Source organism: Xiphophorus hellerii, chromosome 1 (assembly GCF_003331165.1).
Source record: "Xiphophorus hellerii strain 12219 chromosome 1, Xiphophorus_hellerii-4.1, whole genome shotgun sequence".
Lineage (NCBI taxonomy): Eukaryota > Metazoa > Chordata > Actinopteri > Cyprinodontiformes > Poeciliidae > Xiphophorus > Xiphophorus hellerii.
The window spans coordinates 27,612,205-27,634,615 of NC_045672.1; the positions used below are offsets into that span (position 1 = coordinate 27,612,205).

The window sequence follows — 22,411 nt, forward strand, 5'->3', positions numbered from 1 at the left end:
AAAGCGTCTGTCCTTGAACATTTTTTTTCAAACATTAAAATGAGGAAGAGGAAGAATGTAAGCAACTTTGACAAGGGCTGTGGGGGTTAGAGTCCACAGTGATTACTTAACTAAATAGGAGGGTAAAAATACATGCAGCCAGGGCCGGCCCAAGGCTCTATGATGCAGTAAGAAGGTTTAATTTGGGGGACAAAGTTATTACATACTTATTTACAATCAGTTACAGTGTGCATGAAATGTTCACCCCTAATTTTCAATTCAACATATCAACAAGTTCATTTCAGCCGACTGTGTCCAGGATCTGCTTCTCTTGGTCATGATCCATATGCAAATTGTGAGCTTTGCGGTTAGGTTCAGCTCTTTCTGCCACATTACTGCAGATGAATCCACAGTTTATCTATTAAATTTTCTGCTCTATTCTGGACATGAACGCTTGAGGCAGTTTGACCCCGACCTTGAGTTCCCAGTTGGGACTAATGGACAATAATTAGAAGGAGTTTAACATCGGAAAGCAACATAAAGTCTTCTCCACATGGGGCCACCAAATGCAGGGAAGGATGCAGAGATCAGGTGCAGAGAAGCAGGCTGGGAGGTGGAAGCACGTGAGTGACAATTCACATTTTCATAATCTGGCTCTGGGACCCTTCAACAGCTGATTCAAACATTTAACCCGCCTTAAGTTGTAAAAAACAAACCTTTAAAAACTGCTTTTAAAAACAGAAATGTATGCTCATAAAAACATGCTAAAAACATGAAATAACTTAGAGCAATCAGATGCAGTAAACAATTCTCTCTCACTTCATGTTCTCTCTATAATTCTTCAAAAACAAGATGCAAATAAACAATTTCACTTTCTGTTCGGCTCCTTTCTGAACAGGCAGTGGATATTCTAACCTCCTTATTTAAGCAGTAACTGAACTAACTTTCCAAAACCATGAATAGATTTTGCCAGAAAACATGATAGACCAGCTAGCATTTGATAGTTAGTTTCTTTAGATTTGAATATCTCAACAAGGCTACAACTTGAAGATTTCCGAAACATCCACTCTTACATAAATCCTTGTGGATTTTCTACTTTTAAGAAGGACATAACAAAGGTTTCATCTGACAGAAGATTCTTTGTGAGTGTAGATAAAATGTCAGCATTTTTTTGCTGAGAGTTTTACCTGAGGGTGCGGCTGCTGGTGGCTGAACTGCAGTGGGTGTGTCATCACTCATCTTCCTCTTTGCTTCCATCACCGGATTCTCAAACTGGGTCTTCTGGTTGATGTGGCTGCACAGGGGATAGAAAACAACATTATGTTACAAGAACTGCAAATAGGACAAAATATAGAGTAATGATTGAATATACATCCCAAATAATTGCACATTTGTCTCCCTAATTTTGAGAAAAGATCTTAACTGCTAGTCAATTACACAGATTTGCATCTAAACACTAAAATTTCACTCATTCCATCCCTCTGTTCTCTCTATCTGGCTGGTCTACAGATAGAAAGTCGCCACTGTTGTTGCTACTGTCTGATGACGATGCAAAGCTGTGATTTGACTATGCGGGGCGTATCCTGAGCTGGCCACGATGGCACAAAAACAGAATTTTTAAAGGCTTTTTAGACAGATTTAAACATTTGAGTGACACGTTTCGAGCCAAATAATCTGCAGAGTAATAAGAGAAGGGAAAAGAAGTGCCTGGAAAAAATTTCCAAGAAATAAAATCTTTCAGAGCCAAAAAAAAAAATTTTGCAGATCTTCATCCAAATTTTAAGGTCAAAAATTACACTCTGGACAGTCAAGAGAGTAAAGAACGATGAAATCACTTAATATAATATAAACAAGTGAAAAGACTGAAATGAGGACAGACTATTCTTCCATTTTACACTGAGAACAATCTGTTCTGACCCTGAGTCGGGTAATAAAGAGTTGGACAAGAGATACTGATGTGGGCAGATGTCATTAAGGACGAGCTAAAGGATTTCGAGACAATAATGGACCAAGAATCGCCTGACATGTGCTGTCATTTCCTGGAAGATTCAGTACCTTGGAGAAGTATTCAAACTGTTTAAATTTTTCTCACATTTGGTCACATTACTACTACACACTTTCATGTATTTTACTGAAATTGTTTGTTACAATGTGAAGCAGAAAGAAAAAGTTAGGAGTTTTACCAGCTTTTCTCTAGAGGCTAAAATTTTGGCCCATTGTTTGCAAAATAACTAAAGTTTCAAATTTTGATGGAACATCAGCATTAATTTAAATTTACAGATTGACTACAGGTATATGTTTAGCGGGCTTGAAACGGCTCGAAATTAAACATACTACAGTCGCTCTAGATATTTTCAAAGTTTGTTTTACAAACTGACGTTGTCTTAAAGTCTCCCTGACATTATCCCTGACCTGTCTGCCGTGTTCTTCCGTCTTCTTGATGATCTTTGCGCTCTCTAATCTTCTCAAACAAATATCTGAGGTGTTCAGTATTTATACTGAGTTTAAAATACACATACATTTGGCAGTGCTGTGAATTCTGAAGGTCATTAGCTGTCCTGGAGTTCCTCATAATAAAGAGGGCCTACATGCAAATGCATACCAAACCTTCCATTTTTATGTGTCAAAACAAAATTATCGACCATGTATAACTTTCCTACTGGTTCACAAATATGCACTATTTTGTGATCTGTCATAAAATCCCTTAAAAAGCACATCTGTTTGTGGATGTTGCATGACAAAATGTGGACCTCAGTCTGTAAAAGTGATTTTTTGCTATTAAAAGGGCTTTTCTGAAGAAGAGCTACTGGAAGAACAACATCGTCATGTTGGTCTTTTGGCTCCAGAAGAATCCAGAGGACAGAAGCAGTGTGTTCCATGCAGATGCAGCTCTAAAAAAACCAAAGTCTACACTGATACACACATTGGGATGAATTTTCATAGACATCCACTCAAGAGAACTTTGGAAAAATCTTTCTCGAATGTAAAATGTTTCTGCTTATAACTCTTCTCAGACATATAAGCAGAAACAGGTCATGTCTTCTTGGGTTGGGTTGGAATATTTTATTTCTTGTGCTAAAGTCTTATCTATGCATTTACGTTATGTCTTTATCTCATTTATGTTTTTGAGCTCTGTGTATAATACAGGGTTCTCTGCCTCGGCACTTTGAAGGCCGTCTGACAGAGCTTGGGTCCGCAGCTGCAAGGATTAGATAAATAGAAGTCAGATCTCACAGAAACCTGCTGAGGACTTAGTTCTCACAGCATGTCTTTTTTGCGCTTCTTCTGTCCTGATGTATAAAACAAATAAATACAACTGTAAGTCAGAGCCGACACCGATGGAGAATTTCTGACACACAGCTTCCTTCTTGTACAAGATATTAAACAAACATGACTGAGTGTTTTTCACCTTTCACAGTGCTTGGATAACTCTGTTTTTATCCCCACAACAGGCACATATGCAAGCTTAAGATAAGCAAAACTCCTGCCTTTATAGACATGTTCATCTTTACTGATCATCAGTTAATCAAGATCATTTAAGTAGCAGAAACAAAATACATATTTATAGACTGGAGGTTTTTCATCTTAAATGCAAAATTTATATATTCTTTGTACAGTTTTGGCTGAATTATTGCGCTGACTGTGTTCTTTCAGCAAACTGCCTTTTTTAGAACACAAACAATTAATCGATTACTAAACTAGTAGACGAGTATTGAAATGATTGATTGATCATGATTAATTTGAATACTTGTTTCAGCCCTAACAGGGGTGTAATTAGTTTTTCACATCTGACTGAGGCCTCGAACTCATCGGAGAGAAGCGGTGTTACTCCCTGGATTAAACCCAGGCTGTCTGACGGGAATCTGCTTTGTGTTTTCAAACACAGGCGGGTAAACTGAAATATTTTTAGGTCCTTGGTGAAGACCCAATCTTTTTTTTTTTATCATGTTCTGTAAATCCCTAAAATTAAAACAAGATCGGTGTTATTTTTAAGAAAGACTGTAGCTCCTCTGCATAATGAGCTTTAACAGGCAGAAATCCCAGCCATGACACTGCACGGTGAATCAGTCACATGCTGAGACGCCGATGCTATACGCTGTGTATGTGCCTTCAACACAAAGCGCTTTTGCTGTGTATGAGTCATGCACAGAGATGCCCAGCCCATTAAGTCTGAGGAGATAAACACCCCTGCCCAAACCCCCACTCACACCCCTGTTTCAGTCATTTCCCAGTTCACCATCTCACTTTCTCACTCTCTGGTTGACACGCCTCGCGATTCGGGGGAAATAATTGGACTTGGTGTCACATCGTGGTCGTTTATTTGGAATAAAAAATAGCCGGATAAGAAAAGGACGGTGGCAGAGGAGTGAACGGCTCTCAGTGACCCTCCAGCATAAACCGGCATGATGATTTCCCCCGTGCCCGCACGTCTCTGCCTCTTTCTACGCAGTAATGGGACTAAAATGAAACAACGTCCTCTTGTTTACACTCTCCATCAGAATGGGATCTCTCTTCTGTTTCCCTCTCTGGGACCCAGAACCTTCATTGTCTGCTACATTCTCTAGATTATCTCTTTCACATACAAAGACAAAGCTCTAAAGCAGAGTTGTGGTTAATTGTTCCCTGCAGGCCTGTGGGAAAATCAAGTTTTAAAACCAGCTTAGGCTAACCACATCCCATTGTGTACGGGGTTAACACCAGATTTAATAAATAAGCTCACTTGGACTTCAGTGATACAGTAGTATCTGCGTTTTTATTGACCTTAAGATTGCGCAAATTGGAATTTCGAAAACAAATTTGCTTAACAGAAACACACCAATTTTCAATAAAAAGTTTTTGTGCTAGGATGAGGTTGTTTTTTAGCTATATCAAAGTTAGTGTATTTCGCAAAACTGAAATGGAGACACTTTTTTCCCATCATATAAGTCATGTGATCAACAACTAGATGTTACTACTGGAGGAAAAGACAAAGAAGAAGACATGGTGCAGCATGTTTTTAATGACTTATTGCTTGAATTGCATTTTTAATTGTGTCTTATTTAATGGAAACACATCAACTTCAAATTTGTGCTTTTTACACATTAGCACAGTATCAACAAAGTCATTGCGTACCTTTGTAACGGAAATGCAGCTAGTAACAACAGCTGGAAGTAATCTAAACTAATGAAAGAGACCTGATTTGTCCCAACAGCTGTAAAAGGATGCACACAGGTGCAGCTTTTCTTAATAAGTCAGACAGGGAGCATGCCATTAGCTATTTCATCTACATCAGCCTTGATTCACAGCTGCAGCCCTTTGGGTTCCCTCCCCAAACCCCAGAACAGAACAAGGTTTTACTCACTCAACATAGTAGGTGCCAAACTGGGGGTCCTCAATCTTCTCCCAGCCATAGGGAAGCTCTGAGAGGGCAGAAGATACAGGTAGAGGGGCAATAAATCAGCTGCAACATAAACAACAGGGGTGGTGCAGCGACAAAAAAAGAGGTCGTCTTTATTCAGATCTACGTGTTCACTGATTTATACACCCAGTGAAGTCAGTGAGGAGTGTGAGTTGTTAAATGAAGTTTGAATATAGAGGAGACTGGAGACAGACAGAGTGGGTTGATGGATGGACGGATAAATTAATGGACGGACGTACAGCTGCACAGTGGATTTCCATTTTCCATCAAAATGAGGAAGAATACATTCCAATGTCCACACATTCTCAAATAATACCAAATCCCCTCCCTCTCTCTTTCTCTGCTGGTGCTTACTGTACGTGTGCAACATCCTGACGTTCCACAACTGTCTGACACAACACATGCAGAGCAGAGGGGATCTTTACGCAAGAGAGGGCAGGAGAAAATTGCCTTTTGAGAGATGCTGCACTGATTAGCTCTCTGCGTGTGTCCGTGGAGCCATTGAGGGAAGGCAGGCAGACGGGAGGTTTGTGCTGTGTCACCAGCAAGGCTGTGAACGGGGCCGCTCGGCTGCTCAGCCTCCGTCTGTTGGCCTGCGCTCCCATCCCGAGAGAGGGGGATCACGAGCAGATTGCCATGTGTGACGGGAAGTTACAAAGATGCAAGTAGAGATGCAAAAACTCACCTCCTTCAATGCACTTCTCTGGAGGCTTGGCTTTCCTGGCAAGACGGGGGTCTAGCCAGGTGGTGGTCTTTGTGTTGTGACTAATAATACAAACAAAAGAGAGAAAGATTCATATTTTAGCTATTCAAACTTTTGTAATTTCTCATTTAACAATACCTATTAAAATGTTAACAATGCTCATAGGAATTCAAGTACAAGATAGCGCAAGAGTCAAGAGAGAAGAAAAGGAATGGTTGAGCCACTGCAGCGATCATAAAAAGCAGAAAGGAGAGAGCAGGTCAAGGGTGGTGAGCCCCATTTAGCCTGTTGTTTCTCTCACTGGCAGAATGAGCTATTGATTTAGCAGCAAACAGGAGCACCTGGCTCTCTCTGAGGCTCGGCATTGACTGGCTCGCCACTCTAACAGGCCTGGTAAACAATGCTGGCCTGCTGCTTTCAGTGTCAGCCAGCAAACTCCACATCAAACACGGGGGAAACGAAGGGAAAGAAAACTTAATTGGGAAAAATGTAGTTGCCATAGCTGAGAATTCAGGTGGTCAAAAGGATCTGCACCAAGTTAGCTAGATACAAAAAAAAAAACACTGAGGTAAAATGAAATGGTTTCATTTCATTAGACTACATGATGTAACCTAGTTTATTAAACAATAAATAAACATGATACTAACAATAATAAATTTCAAAATAACCAAATTTAGCACATTATAACCAAATTTAGCACATTACTACAGCTAGTTATCCAGCTATTTTATTGTTGATGCACAGAGAAGAGAAATTGTGAGGTTTACATGCACAGGCACATTAAATGTAATTGTACAATTAAATTTGGAGGAATTATTGTGCAGAATAATTATTCTACCTTCATGTGCCTTGTGTAGTAAAACTGTGAGTCTGAGAAGCAAATGTGTCTAATTAGCCAGACTATATAGCCATATGCTAGTGCAATAAATATCTTATTGCAGGGCCAGTGATACAGTATAAAGTAATGTCAGCTTCTCCAAATGGCTTGTCAACAACGGTCAGTGTGAAGGAATCTAATGCTTCCAGATAAATGGCTGTGATGTCTCAGAATATGATCAGAACTTGATAAAGTAACACAAGTAAACACCTGAACATAGCATGGCTCCAACATAACCGACTGTAAAAGTGAGAAACCTCTAAATTTTGTTGAAAAGATAGTAGAATGATGTTACTGTTTATCTAAACAACAAAGAAAATTAGGTTGATAAATGCAAAAATACATAAAGAAGTCTTGATATGGTCACAGAGTGGCTCAGCGAAGGCACTGAAAAATTTAGTTGACTTGATATATAAAGGTTTTATTCATCAATAAGGCTTTCATAGGTTCAATTCGAGACCCTGGGACATTTACTGTACATAAATGCCTCTCTGCCCGTCTTTCTGTGAAGTTACTGATAAAGACGATAAAGATTAAGACGTCTCTTCCCATTGACCATTGGGTGGTACAGTCACCTCATGGCAGTTGGTGTTGGTGTCCGTTGGTGTCAAAAATAACAATATAAACAAGAAAAGGTGTATTTTGATGGCTGAAATGTTGTTAGAGTTAAACAGAATTGTCTGAAATTTATATTGTGTTTCTGCTACATTTGAATAGGACTTGTTGCATCAAAAAGTAAAATTTTATAACATTTTTCTGGGTTAAGTAAAAAAGGAGTCAATTACAGGAAAAAAGCCATAAGAAAGGGCTAGAGTTACATTAACGTAAGGTCTGTACGTTCCGTTGGTTGTCTATTTTCTATCATGACAAGAAAAATTCCTAAAGATTGAGAAAATGATTAGAAGGACATTTCAGGGGATTGCCACATTTTAGGCCATCACACACAACTGGCGACTCGACCCAGTTGGATAGGAGTTAAAGTGCCTACCTGACTGATCTCCAGGCTGTGTGACAGATCATTAAAACAGGTTTTAAACCATTCAAATGTAACTTTAGAAAATATTAATGACTTTAAAAGCAACTTGTGCACCTTTTGCACCTTAAAAGCAAAAACTGGAAAGAGGAATGTAGTGGTAAGGACTCGTTTTCAGAACTTTTGACAATGGTCAACACAGACATGAAAGAAAAACTGAGAGAGCAGGAAGTGGAGCTAACATAGATAAACACAGAGGTGTTATAAAAACAAGGAGGATTGCTACTTACTCTATGAAATAGACCATGCCAGTCTCTGTGTAGGCCATTTCCCAGTTCTTAGGCAAAGGCTCTTGACTTTCATCCAGAGTGTTCCAGACACGCATGTCCATGGCTCCCGCTGACTGGTTGTAGCTGGGCACAGTCTTCCTCCAGTCTGCCTTGTCCTTGTGCTCTGCATGCCGACAGGAAGACAGGGACATGGGCACGGAGACAGTGATAGGAATGGGATTGGAGTAAGGGTGTGGGAGGTGATAGAAGGAGAACGAGATAGGTGGTGAGATTGTGGCGCCATTGGAGCTCGTCTGGGCTCCTTGCATGTCTCTCTGTTGCTGCTGCCGCCGCTCGGACTGCTTTCCCCCTCAACGCTGTGTGGACGCTTACATCAACAGGAGTTATAGGGGTTGAGAGAGAGAGAGCGAAAGGGAGAGAGGGAGACACAGAGAGTATACGGGAAGAGGAAGAAAGCGCCACAACTGCCATAGGATTTGCATGTCAGCAAGGATGTGCTGCCTCCGAGGCAAGGGCAGAACGCTTCAGCTCAACCAGGAGCGCCACATCTCTGCTCTGTTAGTATCACACTGCTGCTTTGTATGTGTGTTTGGGTGTGTGCATTTGCCTAGTCTGCATGCAAGAGGGTCTTATCTCAGGTTTCCATCTGGCTCTGTGTGACCTTGCTTTAACATGACATTGAATGCTCATTCTGTTTGGCAGGACTGAGTGAATGGCACAAAGCAGAAAGTGATGGCTGTCGACTGCAGGAAGTCAAGATCTTTTTGTGCCGAACCTGGGCCTTTTTTAATAGCGGAACCATGGAGGTTTTTCTGCACTGAGTTTTTTTTTATTCTTTTTTTTTTCTTTAAATCTGTCTTGATGCAAACATGCACCGTAGGTTACAGTGGGTTTAGGCCTTGGTAGAGAAGCATGAAGAGAATCAGTGACAAAGTGAGCCTCATAAAACTGACATGAATTCTAAAGAACCACAAAGGAAAAATGGGACTCGCAATAATGCCTGGGTTGACTGCCTTTAAGGCATCGCAATGCTGTGTGTGAGTACCAAAACCATCTACATGACGACACATGGAGGGTTTTCAGAGTTTGAAGAATCATTAATCTTCAACTGATGGCATATTCTCAGCTGGCTGTCACAGTGGCATCAATAAATGCCGAGCCTTAACTCATTTTAACATTTTTGCTAGGAGGGTAATTAGGTTTTACAACATTAAAAGGCTCCAATCTTTGTCATTAAGTGATAACTCTGTACCTGTCTGATGGATGTGGCTGGTAGAGATCTCAAAAACCTGGGCTATGAGTCTAGTTTGAATTTCGTCATCTCTAGTACAAAATATAGATTCAAAAAATATGAACTGATTATTTTAGAATGAACAAAGACTCTTAAAAGCACATTTTAAGAGGGCAATATCCATTGGCATAAATATATTTGTACTAACAAAGCATTAAAATCTTTCTGAATGGAAGGACAGATAACTAATCATTATGTGTACCATGTAAGGACATCCTTCAGAAAAGGACAGTCAGTCTCTACCTCAGAGATTAGTTACTCTCAGATGTTTTGGCAACATATCTGCTTAATATGGAGGTGATTAGCTGACCTCGAATGATTACAGCAAACAAACAACTTTGTAGAAAAAAGGACAAAAAAGTTAGCATTTTAAGAAATTAAGCACAACTATGCTAATAAAAAGAACTACAAGAGCTGCGAAAGCTGTAAAATAACAAAAGACAGTTTTGTGGGTTTCTCACCTCCCACACCATTAACCATAAGAGGTCTTTCTTCTTCCTCCTCTTCCTCTGGAGCTGTGCTGTCCATTCTGTCCATCTTACTGACTGAGGTCGTACGTTTCCGCTGGACCTCCGTGTCAAATTCTTCGTCAAACAGAACCTGATCCACCAAGTCTGGCTGTACAGGGCTGGGCTCTGCGGGGGGTTTAGGAGTTCCATAGTAGTTACCTGGATGGAGGCAGAGACAGTAAGGATGTATTATTTTAATATTTAGTGTTTTTCAAATAAGAATTACGCAGTCACTCACATAAAACAATGAATTATGTAATAATCTACATCAAACTTCAATCTTGCAATTGGAAAAAAGAAAAACCATCTTTAAATTCAGATTAAAATGACACACTGGTTGGTATTGGTCAAACAGCTGTTTGATGACACAAAAACAAAGCCCAAAAACTGAAAGGTCATAAGAGGCAGGATAAAAAAGTTTTTTGTTTCTTTTTAGTTGCTATGATATTATAATAGAATCAAATAAATACATTACCTACTCAGCATGCTATTAAGTGCTGCACAAGTGTTCTAATCACCCATTTAATTCAGGTATATGAAAGTAGAGAAAACCCTAAAACATGCAGGACAGTGGGATTGAAAACCACTGTTCTAGACTGAAATGTGAGAACTTCTGTTTAGCAACTGGAGCTTGAATAAAACTAAGTGATGCAACAGAGCAATTGATCCCAACACATGTATGTTAAACAAAAAAGTGTTCTCCATCCCAATAAACATCCAAACTAAATTCACTGACAGTAACAGTAAACTGGACAGCAAAATAAAACACTCTCTTCTTGGCACTCATTTATTCCTCCACAATGAAGTGAAAGTGGTGTAACACTGTACAATAATCTATATGTGAGAGTGGTACTTCTCATTGTAATTTCTCATGAAATGTCTTATTCTTTCATTTTTATTTTAGGTTTCCTGCCTAGAAATATTGTCTGCAGGAATTGCAAATATAAAAATGTAATAAGATACACTGTCAAAACATGACATGAGAACGGCTATCTTCGCTTCACAGTGTGCAACAGAACTGAAGGACAACTATAGATAGAGAATTACTTTGTGGATTTCATATAAAGAACCAATTTTAACTGAAGTGCAAGAGATGCGTGGACTGTTTTCAAAGCACAATCGAGCCTGAATCTTAGCAGGGAGTCTAGTTCATAGCTACAAATCATATCTGTCAGAGTTGCACTAGTTCAAAGAAAATGGGGCCAAGGTTTTGGGTTTTCTTTTTTCACTTTTGCTGTCATGTCTCTCAGATTTTGGAACAATCTTCAAGCTAAGAAGAAAAAGCAGTTCGGTTTTAGCTCCATATGTTTAATCAGTCCCACACCAGACCCATCCGCTCTCTGGTTTCTCATCTGTGGCAGGAACCAACTGTGATGAAGAAACTTTCCCAAATGTAATTTATTTTAACTGTCCTTGTTCCATTTGCTTCTTGCGTTTTCTGGGTATCCTTACTGCATTTATGCAAATATTGCCTTACAAGATTCTAGATTGCCCCTTTAAGTCCATCAGCTTGGGTTGCTGTCATGTTAGTGCCTTAGGCATCAAACAGTGCTACTCTACTGAGCGAGTCTTTGTCTTTTACCCAGCTTTAGGAGCGGGATGACCCACTTTACCACTCGCCACCTTTTCCCCCTAAGCAGAGGAATAATACATAACACAAAGCAAGAATTTAAAGGCATAAGAGGTGAGAATAATGGTGAAAATGTATAGTAAAAAAATGGATATGCACTGGTTATTTGTACGTGGTTATTTGTACGTGGATATATAACCTACTTGTGTGCATGGGGTTCAAACTGAAATTTTGAACCCCAAAATTTCAGTTTGAACCCAAGCCTACTTGGGAATTTTGAGTTATTTACAGATTCTGGAAATGTGGATTCTAAGCTTTCCCATGACGTCTAACACATGAAAATTAAAGAAATCAAGAAGACATGACTATTTGAATGTTGGCACCCAGCAAACCAGATTTCTGAGAAAACAGCCCATGTTGCTCCCCAAACCTGATGAGCAACCTGGGCATGTTAAAGGCTGTTCATTTACATTACTTTGCATTAACCCAACTTCCCAGCATTGATTGCAACAGTCTTCAGTCAGAGGCATCCTCAGATTTGCTGCTTACCTGACCTCTAACAGAGAACTTCTCTACCCATCTCTATTATCACCCATAACTCAACTAAGGTTGAATTTTTCTGCAATTTTCTGAGAGAGATTTTTTTGCTGCATCTAAAAAGATGAAATTATTTTTAGGCTTTTAGCATCTATAACAACTGAATGTGTGCTTTATTAATATCAGAATAAATAACATAAAAAGATTTTACACATGAAAGATCCATCAATTCAAATTCTGATCTAATGAACCAACAATCAACCAGGAAATGCAATAAATTTGAGAGTCTTGCTAAACAATACATCATCATTGAGTCACATAATCACATTAATCCACATTTTAATCCATAAATAATTATGTGAGAAGTATTAAATCCTTTACCAGGTTGGTAATTAACAGGAAGCCTAATGACGGAATGCAAAATGAGGGAGTTGAGTTCGAGTGCTAATCTGTTCTGTTCACTCTGTAGCTCCAGAAGCTCTCACATAAAACATACACGTAGCCCGTGTAAGAGCCCATTAGCAGGAAGCTGAGAGATGGAGGCCACAATAAGGAAGTGCAGTGAGATGGATCGCATAGTAATTACACCGTACTAATGAGCCGCAATATGAAAAGCAGCCATTGTTGAGGAGCTATAACATTGTCCAGCAAGGATGCCAAACAGTACAATCAAAAAACAAAACTGAAAAAAACTAAGAGGCCGAATTTTGAAGTTTTACATGAGGATCTGATTGTGACATGAGTTGGGAACTCTCATTATCTCCAATTGGGCTCTAATGTGACAAAACGCCTAGACTTGCTTTTGATCTAGACGCCACGCATCATAAATCACATCAAAGATTCCAACCAGCTCCCCTGTTATAAGGGTTTGAGTTTATTCTGAAAAACAACCAAAAAAAAAGGAAAGATCAAACCCGTGGAAACAAGTATGACTTTAAAGGATTTACACTAAAAGTGAAATGGGAGCTAAATTATAGTAAACACAAAGGATCATAAATCAACACAGAAAAATTAGTGAAAGAACACCATGTTAAAAAAACATAAATCAGCGTTGATTCAGAAGGGCTGATCTTGTCATTACTGAAACTGATTAAACTCTGATTTACAGTTCAGTTAATCTAAGACCTGATGATGTGATCTGGACAGACAGCCAGTGTGAGCCTTTGCTAACAAGTAGCCTGATATTAATCACTATTATGTGAGGTCTAATATGTAAAAAGCAAAAACACGTAGGTTTTATTTGAAAGATATATATATTTTGGTTGTAACAAGTCTTTTGCAAAAATCCCAGCTTTAGCTTTTAGATTATTCTGCAAAGCAATCAAATTATACCAAACAAAATATAAATTCACTGTAAAGAGATTTCTTAGCTGAAAACTTTATATCACTGTCCTGATACTTCATCATTAGAGGACTTCATTTTAGCACGCTGTCGTCAATACTTCAAAGACAAAGGAAAAATACAGTTATACTCATATCGAAATCTCATAAAATAAGCTACTATTTCCACTTTGAGTGAGTACTCTGTTGGTTTTTGTTGTGTCATAGATGACACAAGGAAGTAAATGAGGAAGAATCCTGCTTATAGTTTGATAAGATGACCTTTGTGCAGCTTTTTTGTTGTTTGTAATTCAGAACTTCAAGAAAATGTTTTGTCAGTACGTTTGTGCTTGCTCTCATAATGTCATTTCAGATGAAAAACTTTTATTGTAGTCATGGTCTCCTGGTAAATTAAGTACATCACATTTGTGCTGGTTGGAAGAAGAGTAAACGCATAAAAATATTGGCAATTTTTCCTTTTGCAGCGAATTGGGAGCATGCCATGTTGTTCCAATCTACGCTCCTACTCCCAAGAAAGTATGAACTAATGAACTGTTTCAAAAGTGAAAGTAAAAAGCCGCAGTTGTAATGTTCTAATGACACTGTGACAGACATGAAGGTTCCAGCTTGCTCCATTATGTAGCTGATATTTATTGGCCATCCTGTTATTGGGGAAACAGCGCTGGTGGTTTGGAAATGTATATACAGTTCCAAAATAATGTAAAATCACAGCCTGAGGGCCACAAATATGTAGCTTGCAGGCCAGCATGCACTTTTGGAAGATTCTATTTGTGACAATAAATGGCAGCAAAAATCCACTTTTATTTGTAAAAGCATCACATTTAGCAAGAAGCCTTTTTAATCTGTTTTTCTATATTTGTTTCTCTCTTTCACTTCCTTAAATCAGGCTTAAATGTCTCTAAAAAACTTGTTCTGAAGCTTAAGTGATGCAAATATTCACCACCTGGTCATAACATCAAACAGCTCACTTCAAAACAATATATTTCTGGAAAGGGAATATAAAATATTATGGGTTTATGGCATGGGTGTGGTCTTCTCTGTTTTATTGTGCTGTTTGCAATAAAAGTGGTTAGTGTCAATATTAGGTACATTGGTATGCTTTTTATATATTAATAATGCTGAATGCCTTTCACGAGAGTAGAAGAGAGTAAGGAAACACTGATTTAATCAGTTCCTCATGTTTTCTGCCTCATTAAAGACCATTATTGCAAAAGAAATGAAAATGATTTATATGAGCCCAATAGGAAAGTCAGTGTGACCACCTCTTTACAGGCTCCTTGGGATCAATGTGTGGTTCAGTACGAAAAAAAAACAAAGAAAATGAGAGAAAAGCCAGTGAGCCATCATCCTAACAGCTGCCCGCAACCATGTTTTCCTGGCAAAAATAGACACTTGTTGATCGGAGGAAAGTGACTCACCCACTTATGTTGTGTTCCACTACAAAAAAAAAACAAGCAACAATGAGAAAGAAAAAAAAAATCAGAAGACCTGCTGTTTGTTCTAGAAACAGACTGATCGAATAACTGCATATAGATTTTCAGTATTTAAGAAGTGAGATAAAAAAAAAAAAAACTGTGAGCAATGCAAAGAGAGGGACGTTCGCTTTAAACACAGCAGAGAACAGCTGATGCAGACATCAGAGTCCATCACAGTGGGACGTCATCGACAGCTTATGTCATTTTGGTTTTGTTTTCCTTTTGCCTGCGGGTGGCAAATCGACAAGTGGTGGTTTTGTCAGAGGTAAAACACAGCGGAGCCAGTTGTGCTCACAGGGCTGATCATGTCAGCGGGGCGTTTTTACATTATAGCTCTTAGTGGGTGGGTGGTGCATGATGGCTGGACAGCGTAAAGCAAATTTGTTTTTCCTTTTATCAGTTTGAGCTACTACTAGCACAGCTGTTCACCTGTGCTGCATGGGTGTGAACCCTGCAAGAAGGAAGTGTTTTTATGTGAGTGAGAGATCTCCTTTCTTTAAGCTCGTCTCCCATTGGAAGGCTGCTGGTCCGGAGAGACTTGAAGCTGTAATATTCACCATTAGAGCTTGTGATCATTGGTGGGAAAGAATGTCTGTTCCATGTTCATGAGACAGTATTGATGCCATGCCATCTGTTTTACTCAACAGCTGACCCTATATCTCATGCTCAGCTTCTGAGACTGAGCAAAACAGAGACCAAAAATATGAGGTAAATTTCAGTAATAGTAGAAAGAAAAAATTTATGATAATTGTAAAAGGTGTCAAAGAGCTGTGATAACATCTCTACGCCTCTCTTCACATCACTGCTGGAGTAAACCCTGACATTTAAATTCTGCCAGAACATGGACGGCCTTTCCAAGATCTTTGAGATGTCTTTTTCGTGCCACCAAGAACAAAGTCTCAAAAACCCATGATGCTTCATAATGGAAGTTGTCAAACTATTTTGAGCAAAGACCTAACTTCCTTGAAAGGAAACAGTTTGTCATTAGCAGCATTTTTTGGGTGACAAACTGCTCATGTCTCTATGATTATGTTCACACAGCAGAAAGAATGTGCTCTTTTTCCTCCCTTGTGTCTTATGTCCAAGTTTTCTAGTGCAGTCTGGATGAGCTCTATTCCAATCTTTTCTCCCCCACAAAAAATCTGATCTGTGCCATCTCCATATGTGGAACAAATTTGGATAAATATTTATTTGTTTTCAAAGCATCTGGAGTCTGAATGGTCATGTTGCATTTTTCTGACTTTTATGTCAGTCATGTGAGATATGCACCAAAATTCTGCACCAGAAGAAGCCAGATGTGGTAAATCACGATGTAAATAATGGCTGCAAATTATGATTGTGAACTTATGAAATTAGCTTGTGTCACTGAAGCATGTAGCCTATGGCTACTTTAAAAGCAATGTAAAGAAATATTAATAAGGTGGTGTCTGTGTTTTTGTTTTGAAAAAACTTCATTGTTGTGTATTAGTGACTTGACCATTTTGCCACATCTTTACCGTCTGACCTGTTTTGTGATGCATTAAAAAGTTTAAAAAAATATAGCATAGATATAAAGACCTTGATTGCAACCTATATTGATTATTAGCAAACATTTATTGCAGTTCAAGCAATTCTTTGCAGTATAATGTATGCACTGCATGGCAAATAATGATAAATTTGGGATAAATGTTGCTGAGGCTTTTACACCGAACCCTCATTAACCAGTAAGGAAAGTCTCCTGCTCCCTCGGGTGAGACTGGCAGCCAGTGAGACCATCACTGACTGCCAGTGCCCTAGGTGGGTGAACCCCGTCTTGTTTTCTGGCCCTGGCACAGCGCTCCAACCCTGCTTGGAATGAGTACCAGCACTTCACAAGCCAACCTTGTAAACACTGCATTCCTCTGCTCTCTGTCCTTGTGTAGAGTTTAGTTTCAGCTGCCTCTCTTGAATGAACTTTCCTTTCAGTTTATATTCATTCTGTTTGTATAAAGTCATACAAAATGAATCATCGTCCTTTATTTTAATGTTTTTCTTTTGTTTGCACATGCTCTCAACTTTTCTTTTTGGTGCTTTAATTTAGTTTTTTCTTCTTCAATTTGCTTTTTTGCCTCATTTCGTGCAGCTATGCGAGTTTCATGCTTTCTGTTGCAGGATCCCTAATGATCGTTTTAATCTATGAAAGCCCTTTTAGCAAATTCTTGGAAGTAAGGCTCAGATGCCAACACATCAACCTTTTCACCCTTGATGCTGAGTGAAATTTGGCCCAGTACCCTGTGTTTTTGTAGTCCACAGATATGGAGCTTTGCCACAGAACTTATAAAACCCTTTAATTCCCAAAAATGACACAATTACAAACTGCAAAACAAGGACACACATTTTTAAAATTCTGTAATTGTGATAGAAACCAAGTAATTCATGAATCAAAGTTGGATTTATCATTTTTCTAGCAGCTATTAGCCTTAATATATTTAATCACCAAAGTATAATGATTGCATATAATTGCAAAAATAACTAAGGGGGATAAAGTAGTATTTTTTAATAGTTCCAGTCCTTTTGCCAGCTTTTGACAGATTTGTCTGAATCAGCAATAAGGAAGTTTGTCGGTAAGGAATCAACTGCAAAATTACACAGTTGTAAAGTGATGGATCTTTCTGAATAAATAAATAAATTCAAAACACTTTTACATACTTGTAAAAAGTGAGCTAACAAAACCCACCATATAGTAAAATCAATAAACACCAAACAGGTTTAAGGCCAGTCAAGTCTATGATGCTTGCAGGTAGCAAAGACTAACAAAGGGTTCCTAATGCAAGAGAGAAGTTATTGTTGCTCACATTACTGAAAGATCCACTTTAAAGTAAAGGTAACACCTTTTATGTCAATTTTCTAAAGCTTTCTGTGGGTTTTAGATTATATTTTTGCTTTTTTTTTATCTTTCAGCTGCCAGAGAGCTTCTCTTTAAATTATTTATCATATCTGCAGGTTAGTTATTGATCAGGCCTGGGTATGGCTTGTGAAATTGAGCTCAGCTTTCTAAAAAAAAGTAGCTTAATCATATTTGATTCATGATTTAACAATAGGGGTCAGGGAGTTATTTTTCCACAGAGGGTCAGGTCAGATTGGATAACTTTGTTCCTTAAATGAATAAAATCATCATTTGAAAACCGCTTTTTAAAGTTACTAAGTTTATTTATTTATCCATGAGTAAAATGTGTTTTGTCATCTGAAATATTTAAGTGCTACAAAAGAAAAAAAACAAAGGATGGAAATAATTTACTATTGCCTTATTCTGTCTTTTTTTACACTGAAAAAACATGCATTGTGCAGCTTATACTGTAGATGTATTAGTGAGGCTTAAAGTGAACTAAGCCAAAAAAGATTTCTTAGGAATGCAAGACTGAACATTTAATGGAGTGGTGCACAGCATTGACCTCACAAATCTGATGCTTGGTCAACCATTTTCAAAATAATAGCCCTCAGTAACAAGCTTTTTTTATTATTGACTGGCAGCACAACAAAACAGTCTGTAAAAGTCCCACTGTAGCAGTTACTAAGTCCAGCACAACAGTGCGAGAGTATCGCTTTCAGTTGTAGATTAACTGCGCCCCTATGAAGCCTCTGTTGCTCCCAGGTTTGGAAGATTAGACACAGCTGTAAACATGACAGACCAGGTCAATCTTTCCTTTCAATCAGCTACACAGAAAGTAAAGAAAGAGAAAGAAGGCTGGCAGAAAGACAACCATAAATAATGACTAAAATTTATTTTTTAAAACAGTAGTAGGTTGGAAATGAGGGTGGTTTCCCCAGAGCCTTTAACACATTAGATTGGAGTTGCAGGAAGGAAATTGTTTTTTTCAGCCAGCAAGACGTGTCACAAATAAATGAGACAAGTCATAAAGCAGACATAAAACATCAAGAGGAAATTAGAAACTGCAGAGTAAAGAAAACAAGTCACAAACAGGAAAAATAACAAAACTGTAATCTAATCTGACGATATGAAAGCATATAAGGAATGTTTTTGCTTTATATTTTTGGTTAACTTTGGCATTTTGACTTCCAATTGGTTGGTTTACTACGAGAATATCATCCATTATGTTTAGATTCGAGCACCAAATATCTACACTCAGGTCTGTTTCCATGTGAAAGTTTTATTGAACACTCACAATGTGGAGTCTCTGAGGTCATCCAGCTGGGGTGTTAATAATTAACTCTCTGAGGGCTTATGGACCTTTGTCTTCACCACATATATATGCATTACATTAGGCAGGAAAGGACCGAGCAGATCCATTATTCATCCTGGAGACAAGTTCAGAGGCTCAAGGTTGAAAGCCAAGTCACTCAGGGCTATATGTGTGCAGAGGATAGAGCCCGGCTTTCCCAACACATTTGTGTAGGTGACCGAGCTAAAGTCTGCTGCAGAAAACTAAATCATGTGTGAAAAGATTACCTCCAGTTCTTTATCACTGCAGTGGGAATTTGATGACATGAGCAATGTGTTGATTTCGCTTGATGCACAGCTCAGCAAATTCACAAGACAATTTCATTCCAGCAGGCATGTCAGAGAGATGGACTGGGACTGTGAATTATAGCAACAATGTAATTCTCTGGTCACTCCAGGGAATAGTTTCCCTCTGGTTCCTGTCTATATCTAGTGCTGTACCAGTTCACCTTCATAAAGAACTAGGTCTAAGTGCAGTCCACGCTGTTTAAACTGCAATAATTCATCTTCATAGTTCAGCACTTCATTGCTTTTCATTAGTTCTGATTCATTTATCAATCTTTTTATGAAATTAATTCTTTAATAATGCAGGGACCTGGAATTCATGAGTCTATTAGCATTTGATTACGTAATTGCCTAGCATTTACAACCTGGTCTTTTGCCAGATTCTTCACATCTGTTTTATGCTCTCCTGACTGTTCATTAAAATTTATCTTAACTGCAAAAACACACTATCTAACCAAGTATTTTTGTCTACTTTCTAATGTAAATGTCTTAACACACTTAAATTTAAACAGAACTAACTCATAAGTAACTGTTCAGTAATATATAGGTGTGAGCCTGTTACAAAAAGTAATAAATCAATTAAAATAAACTCAATAATTTCGATTTGGATAATTTATTGTGTTTCTCTTTTTTTTTTCTACCAAAAGCTGGATAGTGCATTGGTCTGAACTAGACCTTTTTTGAAGGACAATTTTGTTTAAAGAAACTACATAATTAGTTTTATTTGTTGTTTATTTACATTGGTTATTTAAAATGTCTTCCAATTCCAGTGTTAAATGTTCATTACAATTTAAAGTTTACTGATCTTTGAGAAATACTGCAATATTTTGCCATTACCACTATATTACTTGAAAATTGTCTCAAAACAACATTATTGTCCAGCAAAATTTGTTATGTAAGTGACAGACTTACATAGTAGCTTGTTTTAGGTCAACACCTTCCTACTACTAATGAAAAAGTACCACTTAAACTATCACATCTTTTCAATTGTAAGAAAAATGTCCTGTTAAAAGAGAAAAAATCTGTCAGTGGAATTAGTAGTTTGTAAATGAGCCATTGTATCTAGCTACAGTTACATTGAAATGAACTGTATGTAAATGGATCTGAATCTGACAATTTGATGGGGTTACATGAGAATAAATTGATGTTTATATAAGTGGATAGGAAGAGGACCACTTATTCATATCCACTTGTAAAATGCCTTAAGATGATATTTATTTTAACTCGAGTTTGTATATTTAAATAAAACAAAAATGAAAATGAAAGAAAACTCTTGGGGCAGTATTGTGAAAATGGCACCATGTCAACATGATGTAAGAATTTGGCAAACATATATTTATTGTTTTCTCATTATCCTCATCTATGAATTTGTGTTGCCGGGTTGAAGAACATACCATCATATGTGCCGCTTTCTAGCAAGATCCCACTTTCTTCCAGCTCCTGAAACTCCTCCACGCTGATGAAGTTGTAGTCCACTCCAGGTACTTCTCCCTCCCTGGGCTGCCGAGTGGTACCTGCCAACAACGGGAAAGTCTGAGACAGAAGAACAACCCAAGAACTAACAGTCAGGATCGGCGGGGGGTTGGGGTGGGGGAATGGATGCAGTACTGTATGCAACATGCCCACAGGGATGTGATTCAGCACTCAGGGGAGGGTCTGTGTCTACATCATGAATAGTCAACAGAGCTGGGACCGCAAAGCGATGAATTCATTATTCAAACATGAATCAGAGAAGGGGAAAAAACAGCCTCAACGCAGCAGCGCAGCTGTCAGAAACCAAAGGGAGTGTAACTGATGATAATGAACAGGGTCTTCATTACTCACACGAACTTACGCTGTGCCCAGCAGCACAACCACAATTCTTTAAGGACACTAATGCAACACTGATACAGTATATAAGGAGGATTCTGAGAATAACAAGGAAAGATTTTCTCTTTAACTTCTGCATTATTAATGAATACCAGGAATGTTTGTACATCAGCCCAAAGGAGCAAACAGGAGATTCAACAGATTAAAACAGAGAATTATTGCTAATATCAGATCTAAAATGAGAACATTTTATTTTGGTTTATAAAAAATGCAAATCACATATTTGACACAATAAGAACTAACTTAAGCAAATAAAGTGATGAGTTGATGTATATACATTTATAAATAATTGAAATACAGCTAAGATGCAAATTATTCCAACCCTTTTAAGTTTAATGAAATCTCTAAATTTTACCAACATGTTGTTCTGTATTTGGAAGTGATACTACTCACAAGTGGCCCAGTCAGTTTTGGTAATGGAGCTAAAGATTAGGGTGAGGCAACTAGTTTAATGAGAATGAGATCAAATTAATAATAGTCAGACAAATACGGATTTAGAAGTTCCCAAAACGATCTCCACAAACTGACTGACCAGAGTTTCTTCCACTACCCTACAGATTAAAGCCTAATCTGATGTTTACAACACTGGCAGTGATCATGTCCATCCTCATAAGTCCTGGCTTAATTCGCAGAGTTCATAGAGATAAAATTGTGTGGCATTTGTTGGAGTGTCGATGGTCTGAAGCAGCTGGGAGACAGGACTGAGGTCGCTAATCCATCTCTAAAAAATTAAATATCTAAATTTCCAATTTGTCCAATCCAAATAAAGCTTGCACATCTCCCTTTTATGGTTTCACAGATCTCCTTGGAATATTGTTTGACAGAATAAAAGATGTTTTTGCAACAGAGTGGTCTGTTTCAGACATTATATCTCCTCCTGCAGTTAGAATGTTTGTTGACAGAAAGAAAATGTTAAACTTGATTTAAAGCCCCATGTGCCTGCAGTGGAGAGACAGCAGAGCTACTAGAAAAACCAAGATTACATCTCAAATGATGGTGAGCCGAGCTGGCACTTTAGAGGGCATAAAATCAGTTTCACAACACTATTTTTAATTTATTTGAAAACATTAAATTGGACACAAGACTGTTTTCAACCCTGGTTTCTACACAGGGTTT

The 22,411-nt window shown here is 38.2% G+C and overlaps 1 protein-coding gene across 4 annotated transcripts in view; it reads right to left on the minus strand.

The window, feature by feature from the left end:
• magi3a (membrane associated guanylate kinase, WW and PDZ domain containing 3a) overlaps positions 1-22,411 on the minus strand; it is a 142,441-nt gene that overhangs the window by 26,197 nt on the left and 93,833 nt on the right. For all 4 annotated transcript variants that reach the window (XM_032557814.1, XM_032557824.1, XM_032557832.1 and 1 more), the window contains exons 3-8: positions 20,821-20,940; positions 9,973-10,179; positions 8,221-8,383; positions 6,063-6,142; positions 5,321-5,378; positions 1,167-1,273 (exon numbers count right to left, since the gene is read on the minus strand). In XM_032557814.1, coding sequence (XP_032413705.1) covers positions 1,167-1,273; positions 5,321-5,378; positions 6,063-6,142; positions 8,221-8,383; positions 9,973-10,179; positions 20,821-20,940 — 735 coding nt within the window. The remainder of the gene's footprint in view (positions 1-1,166; positions 1,274-5,320; positions 5,379-6,062; positions 6,143-8,220; positions 8,384-9,972; positions 10,180-20,820; positions 20,941-22,411) is intronic.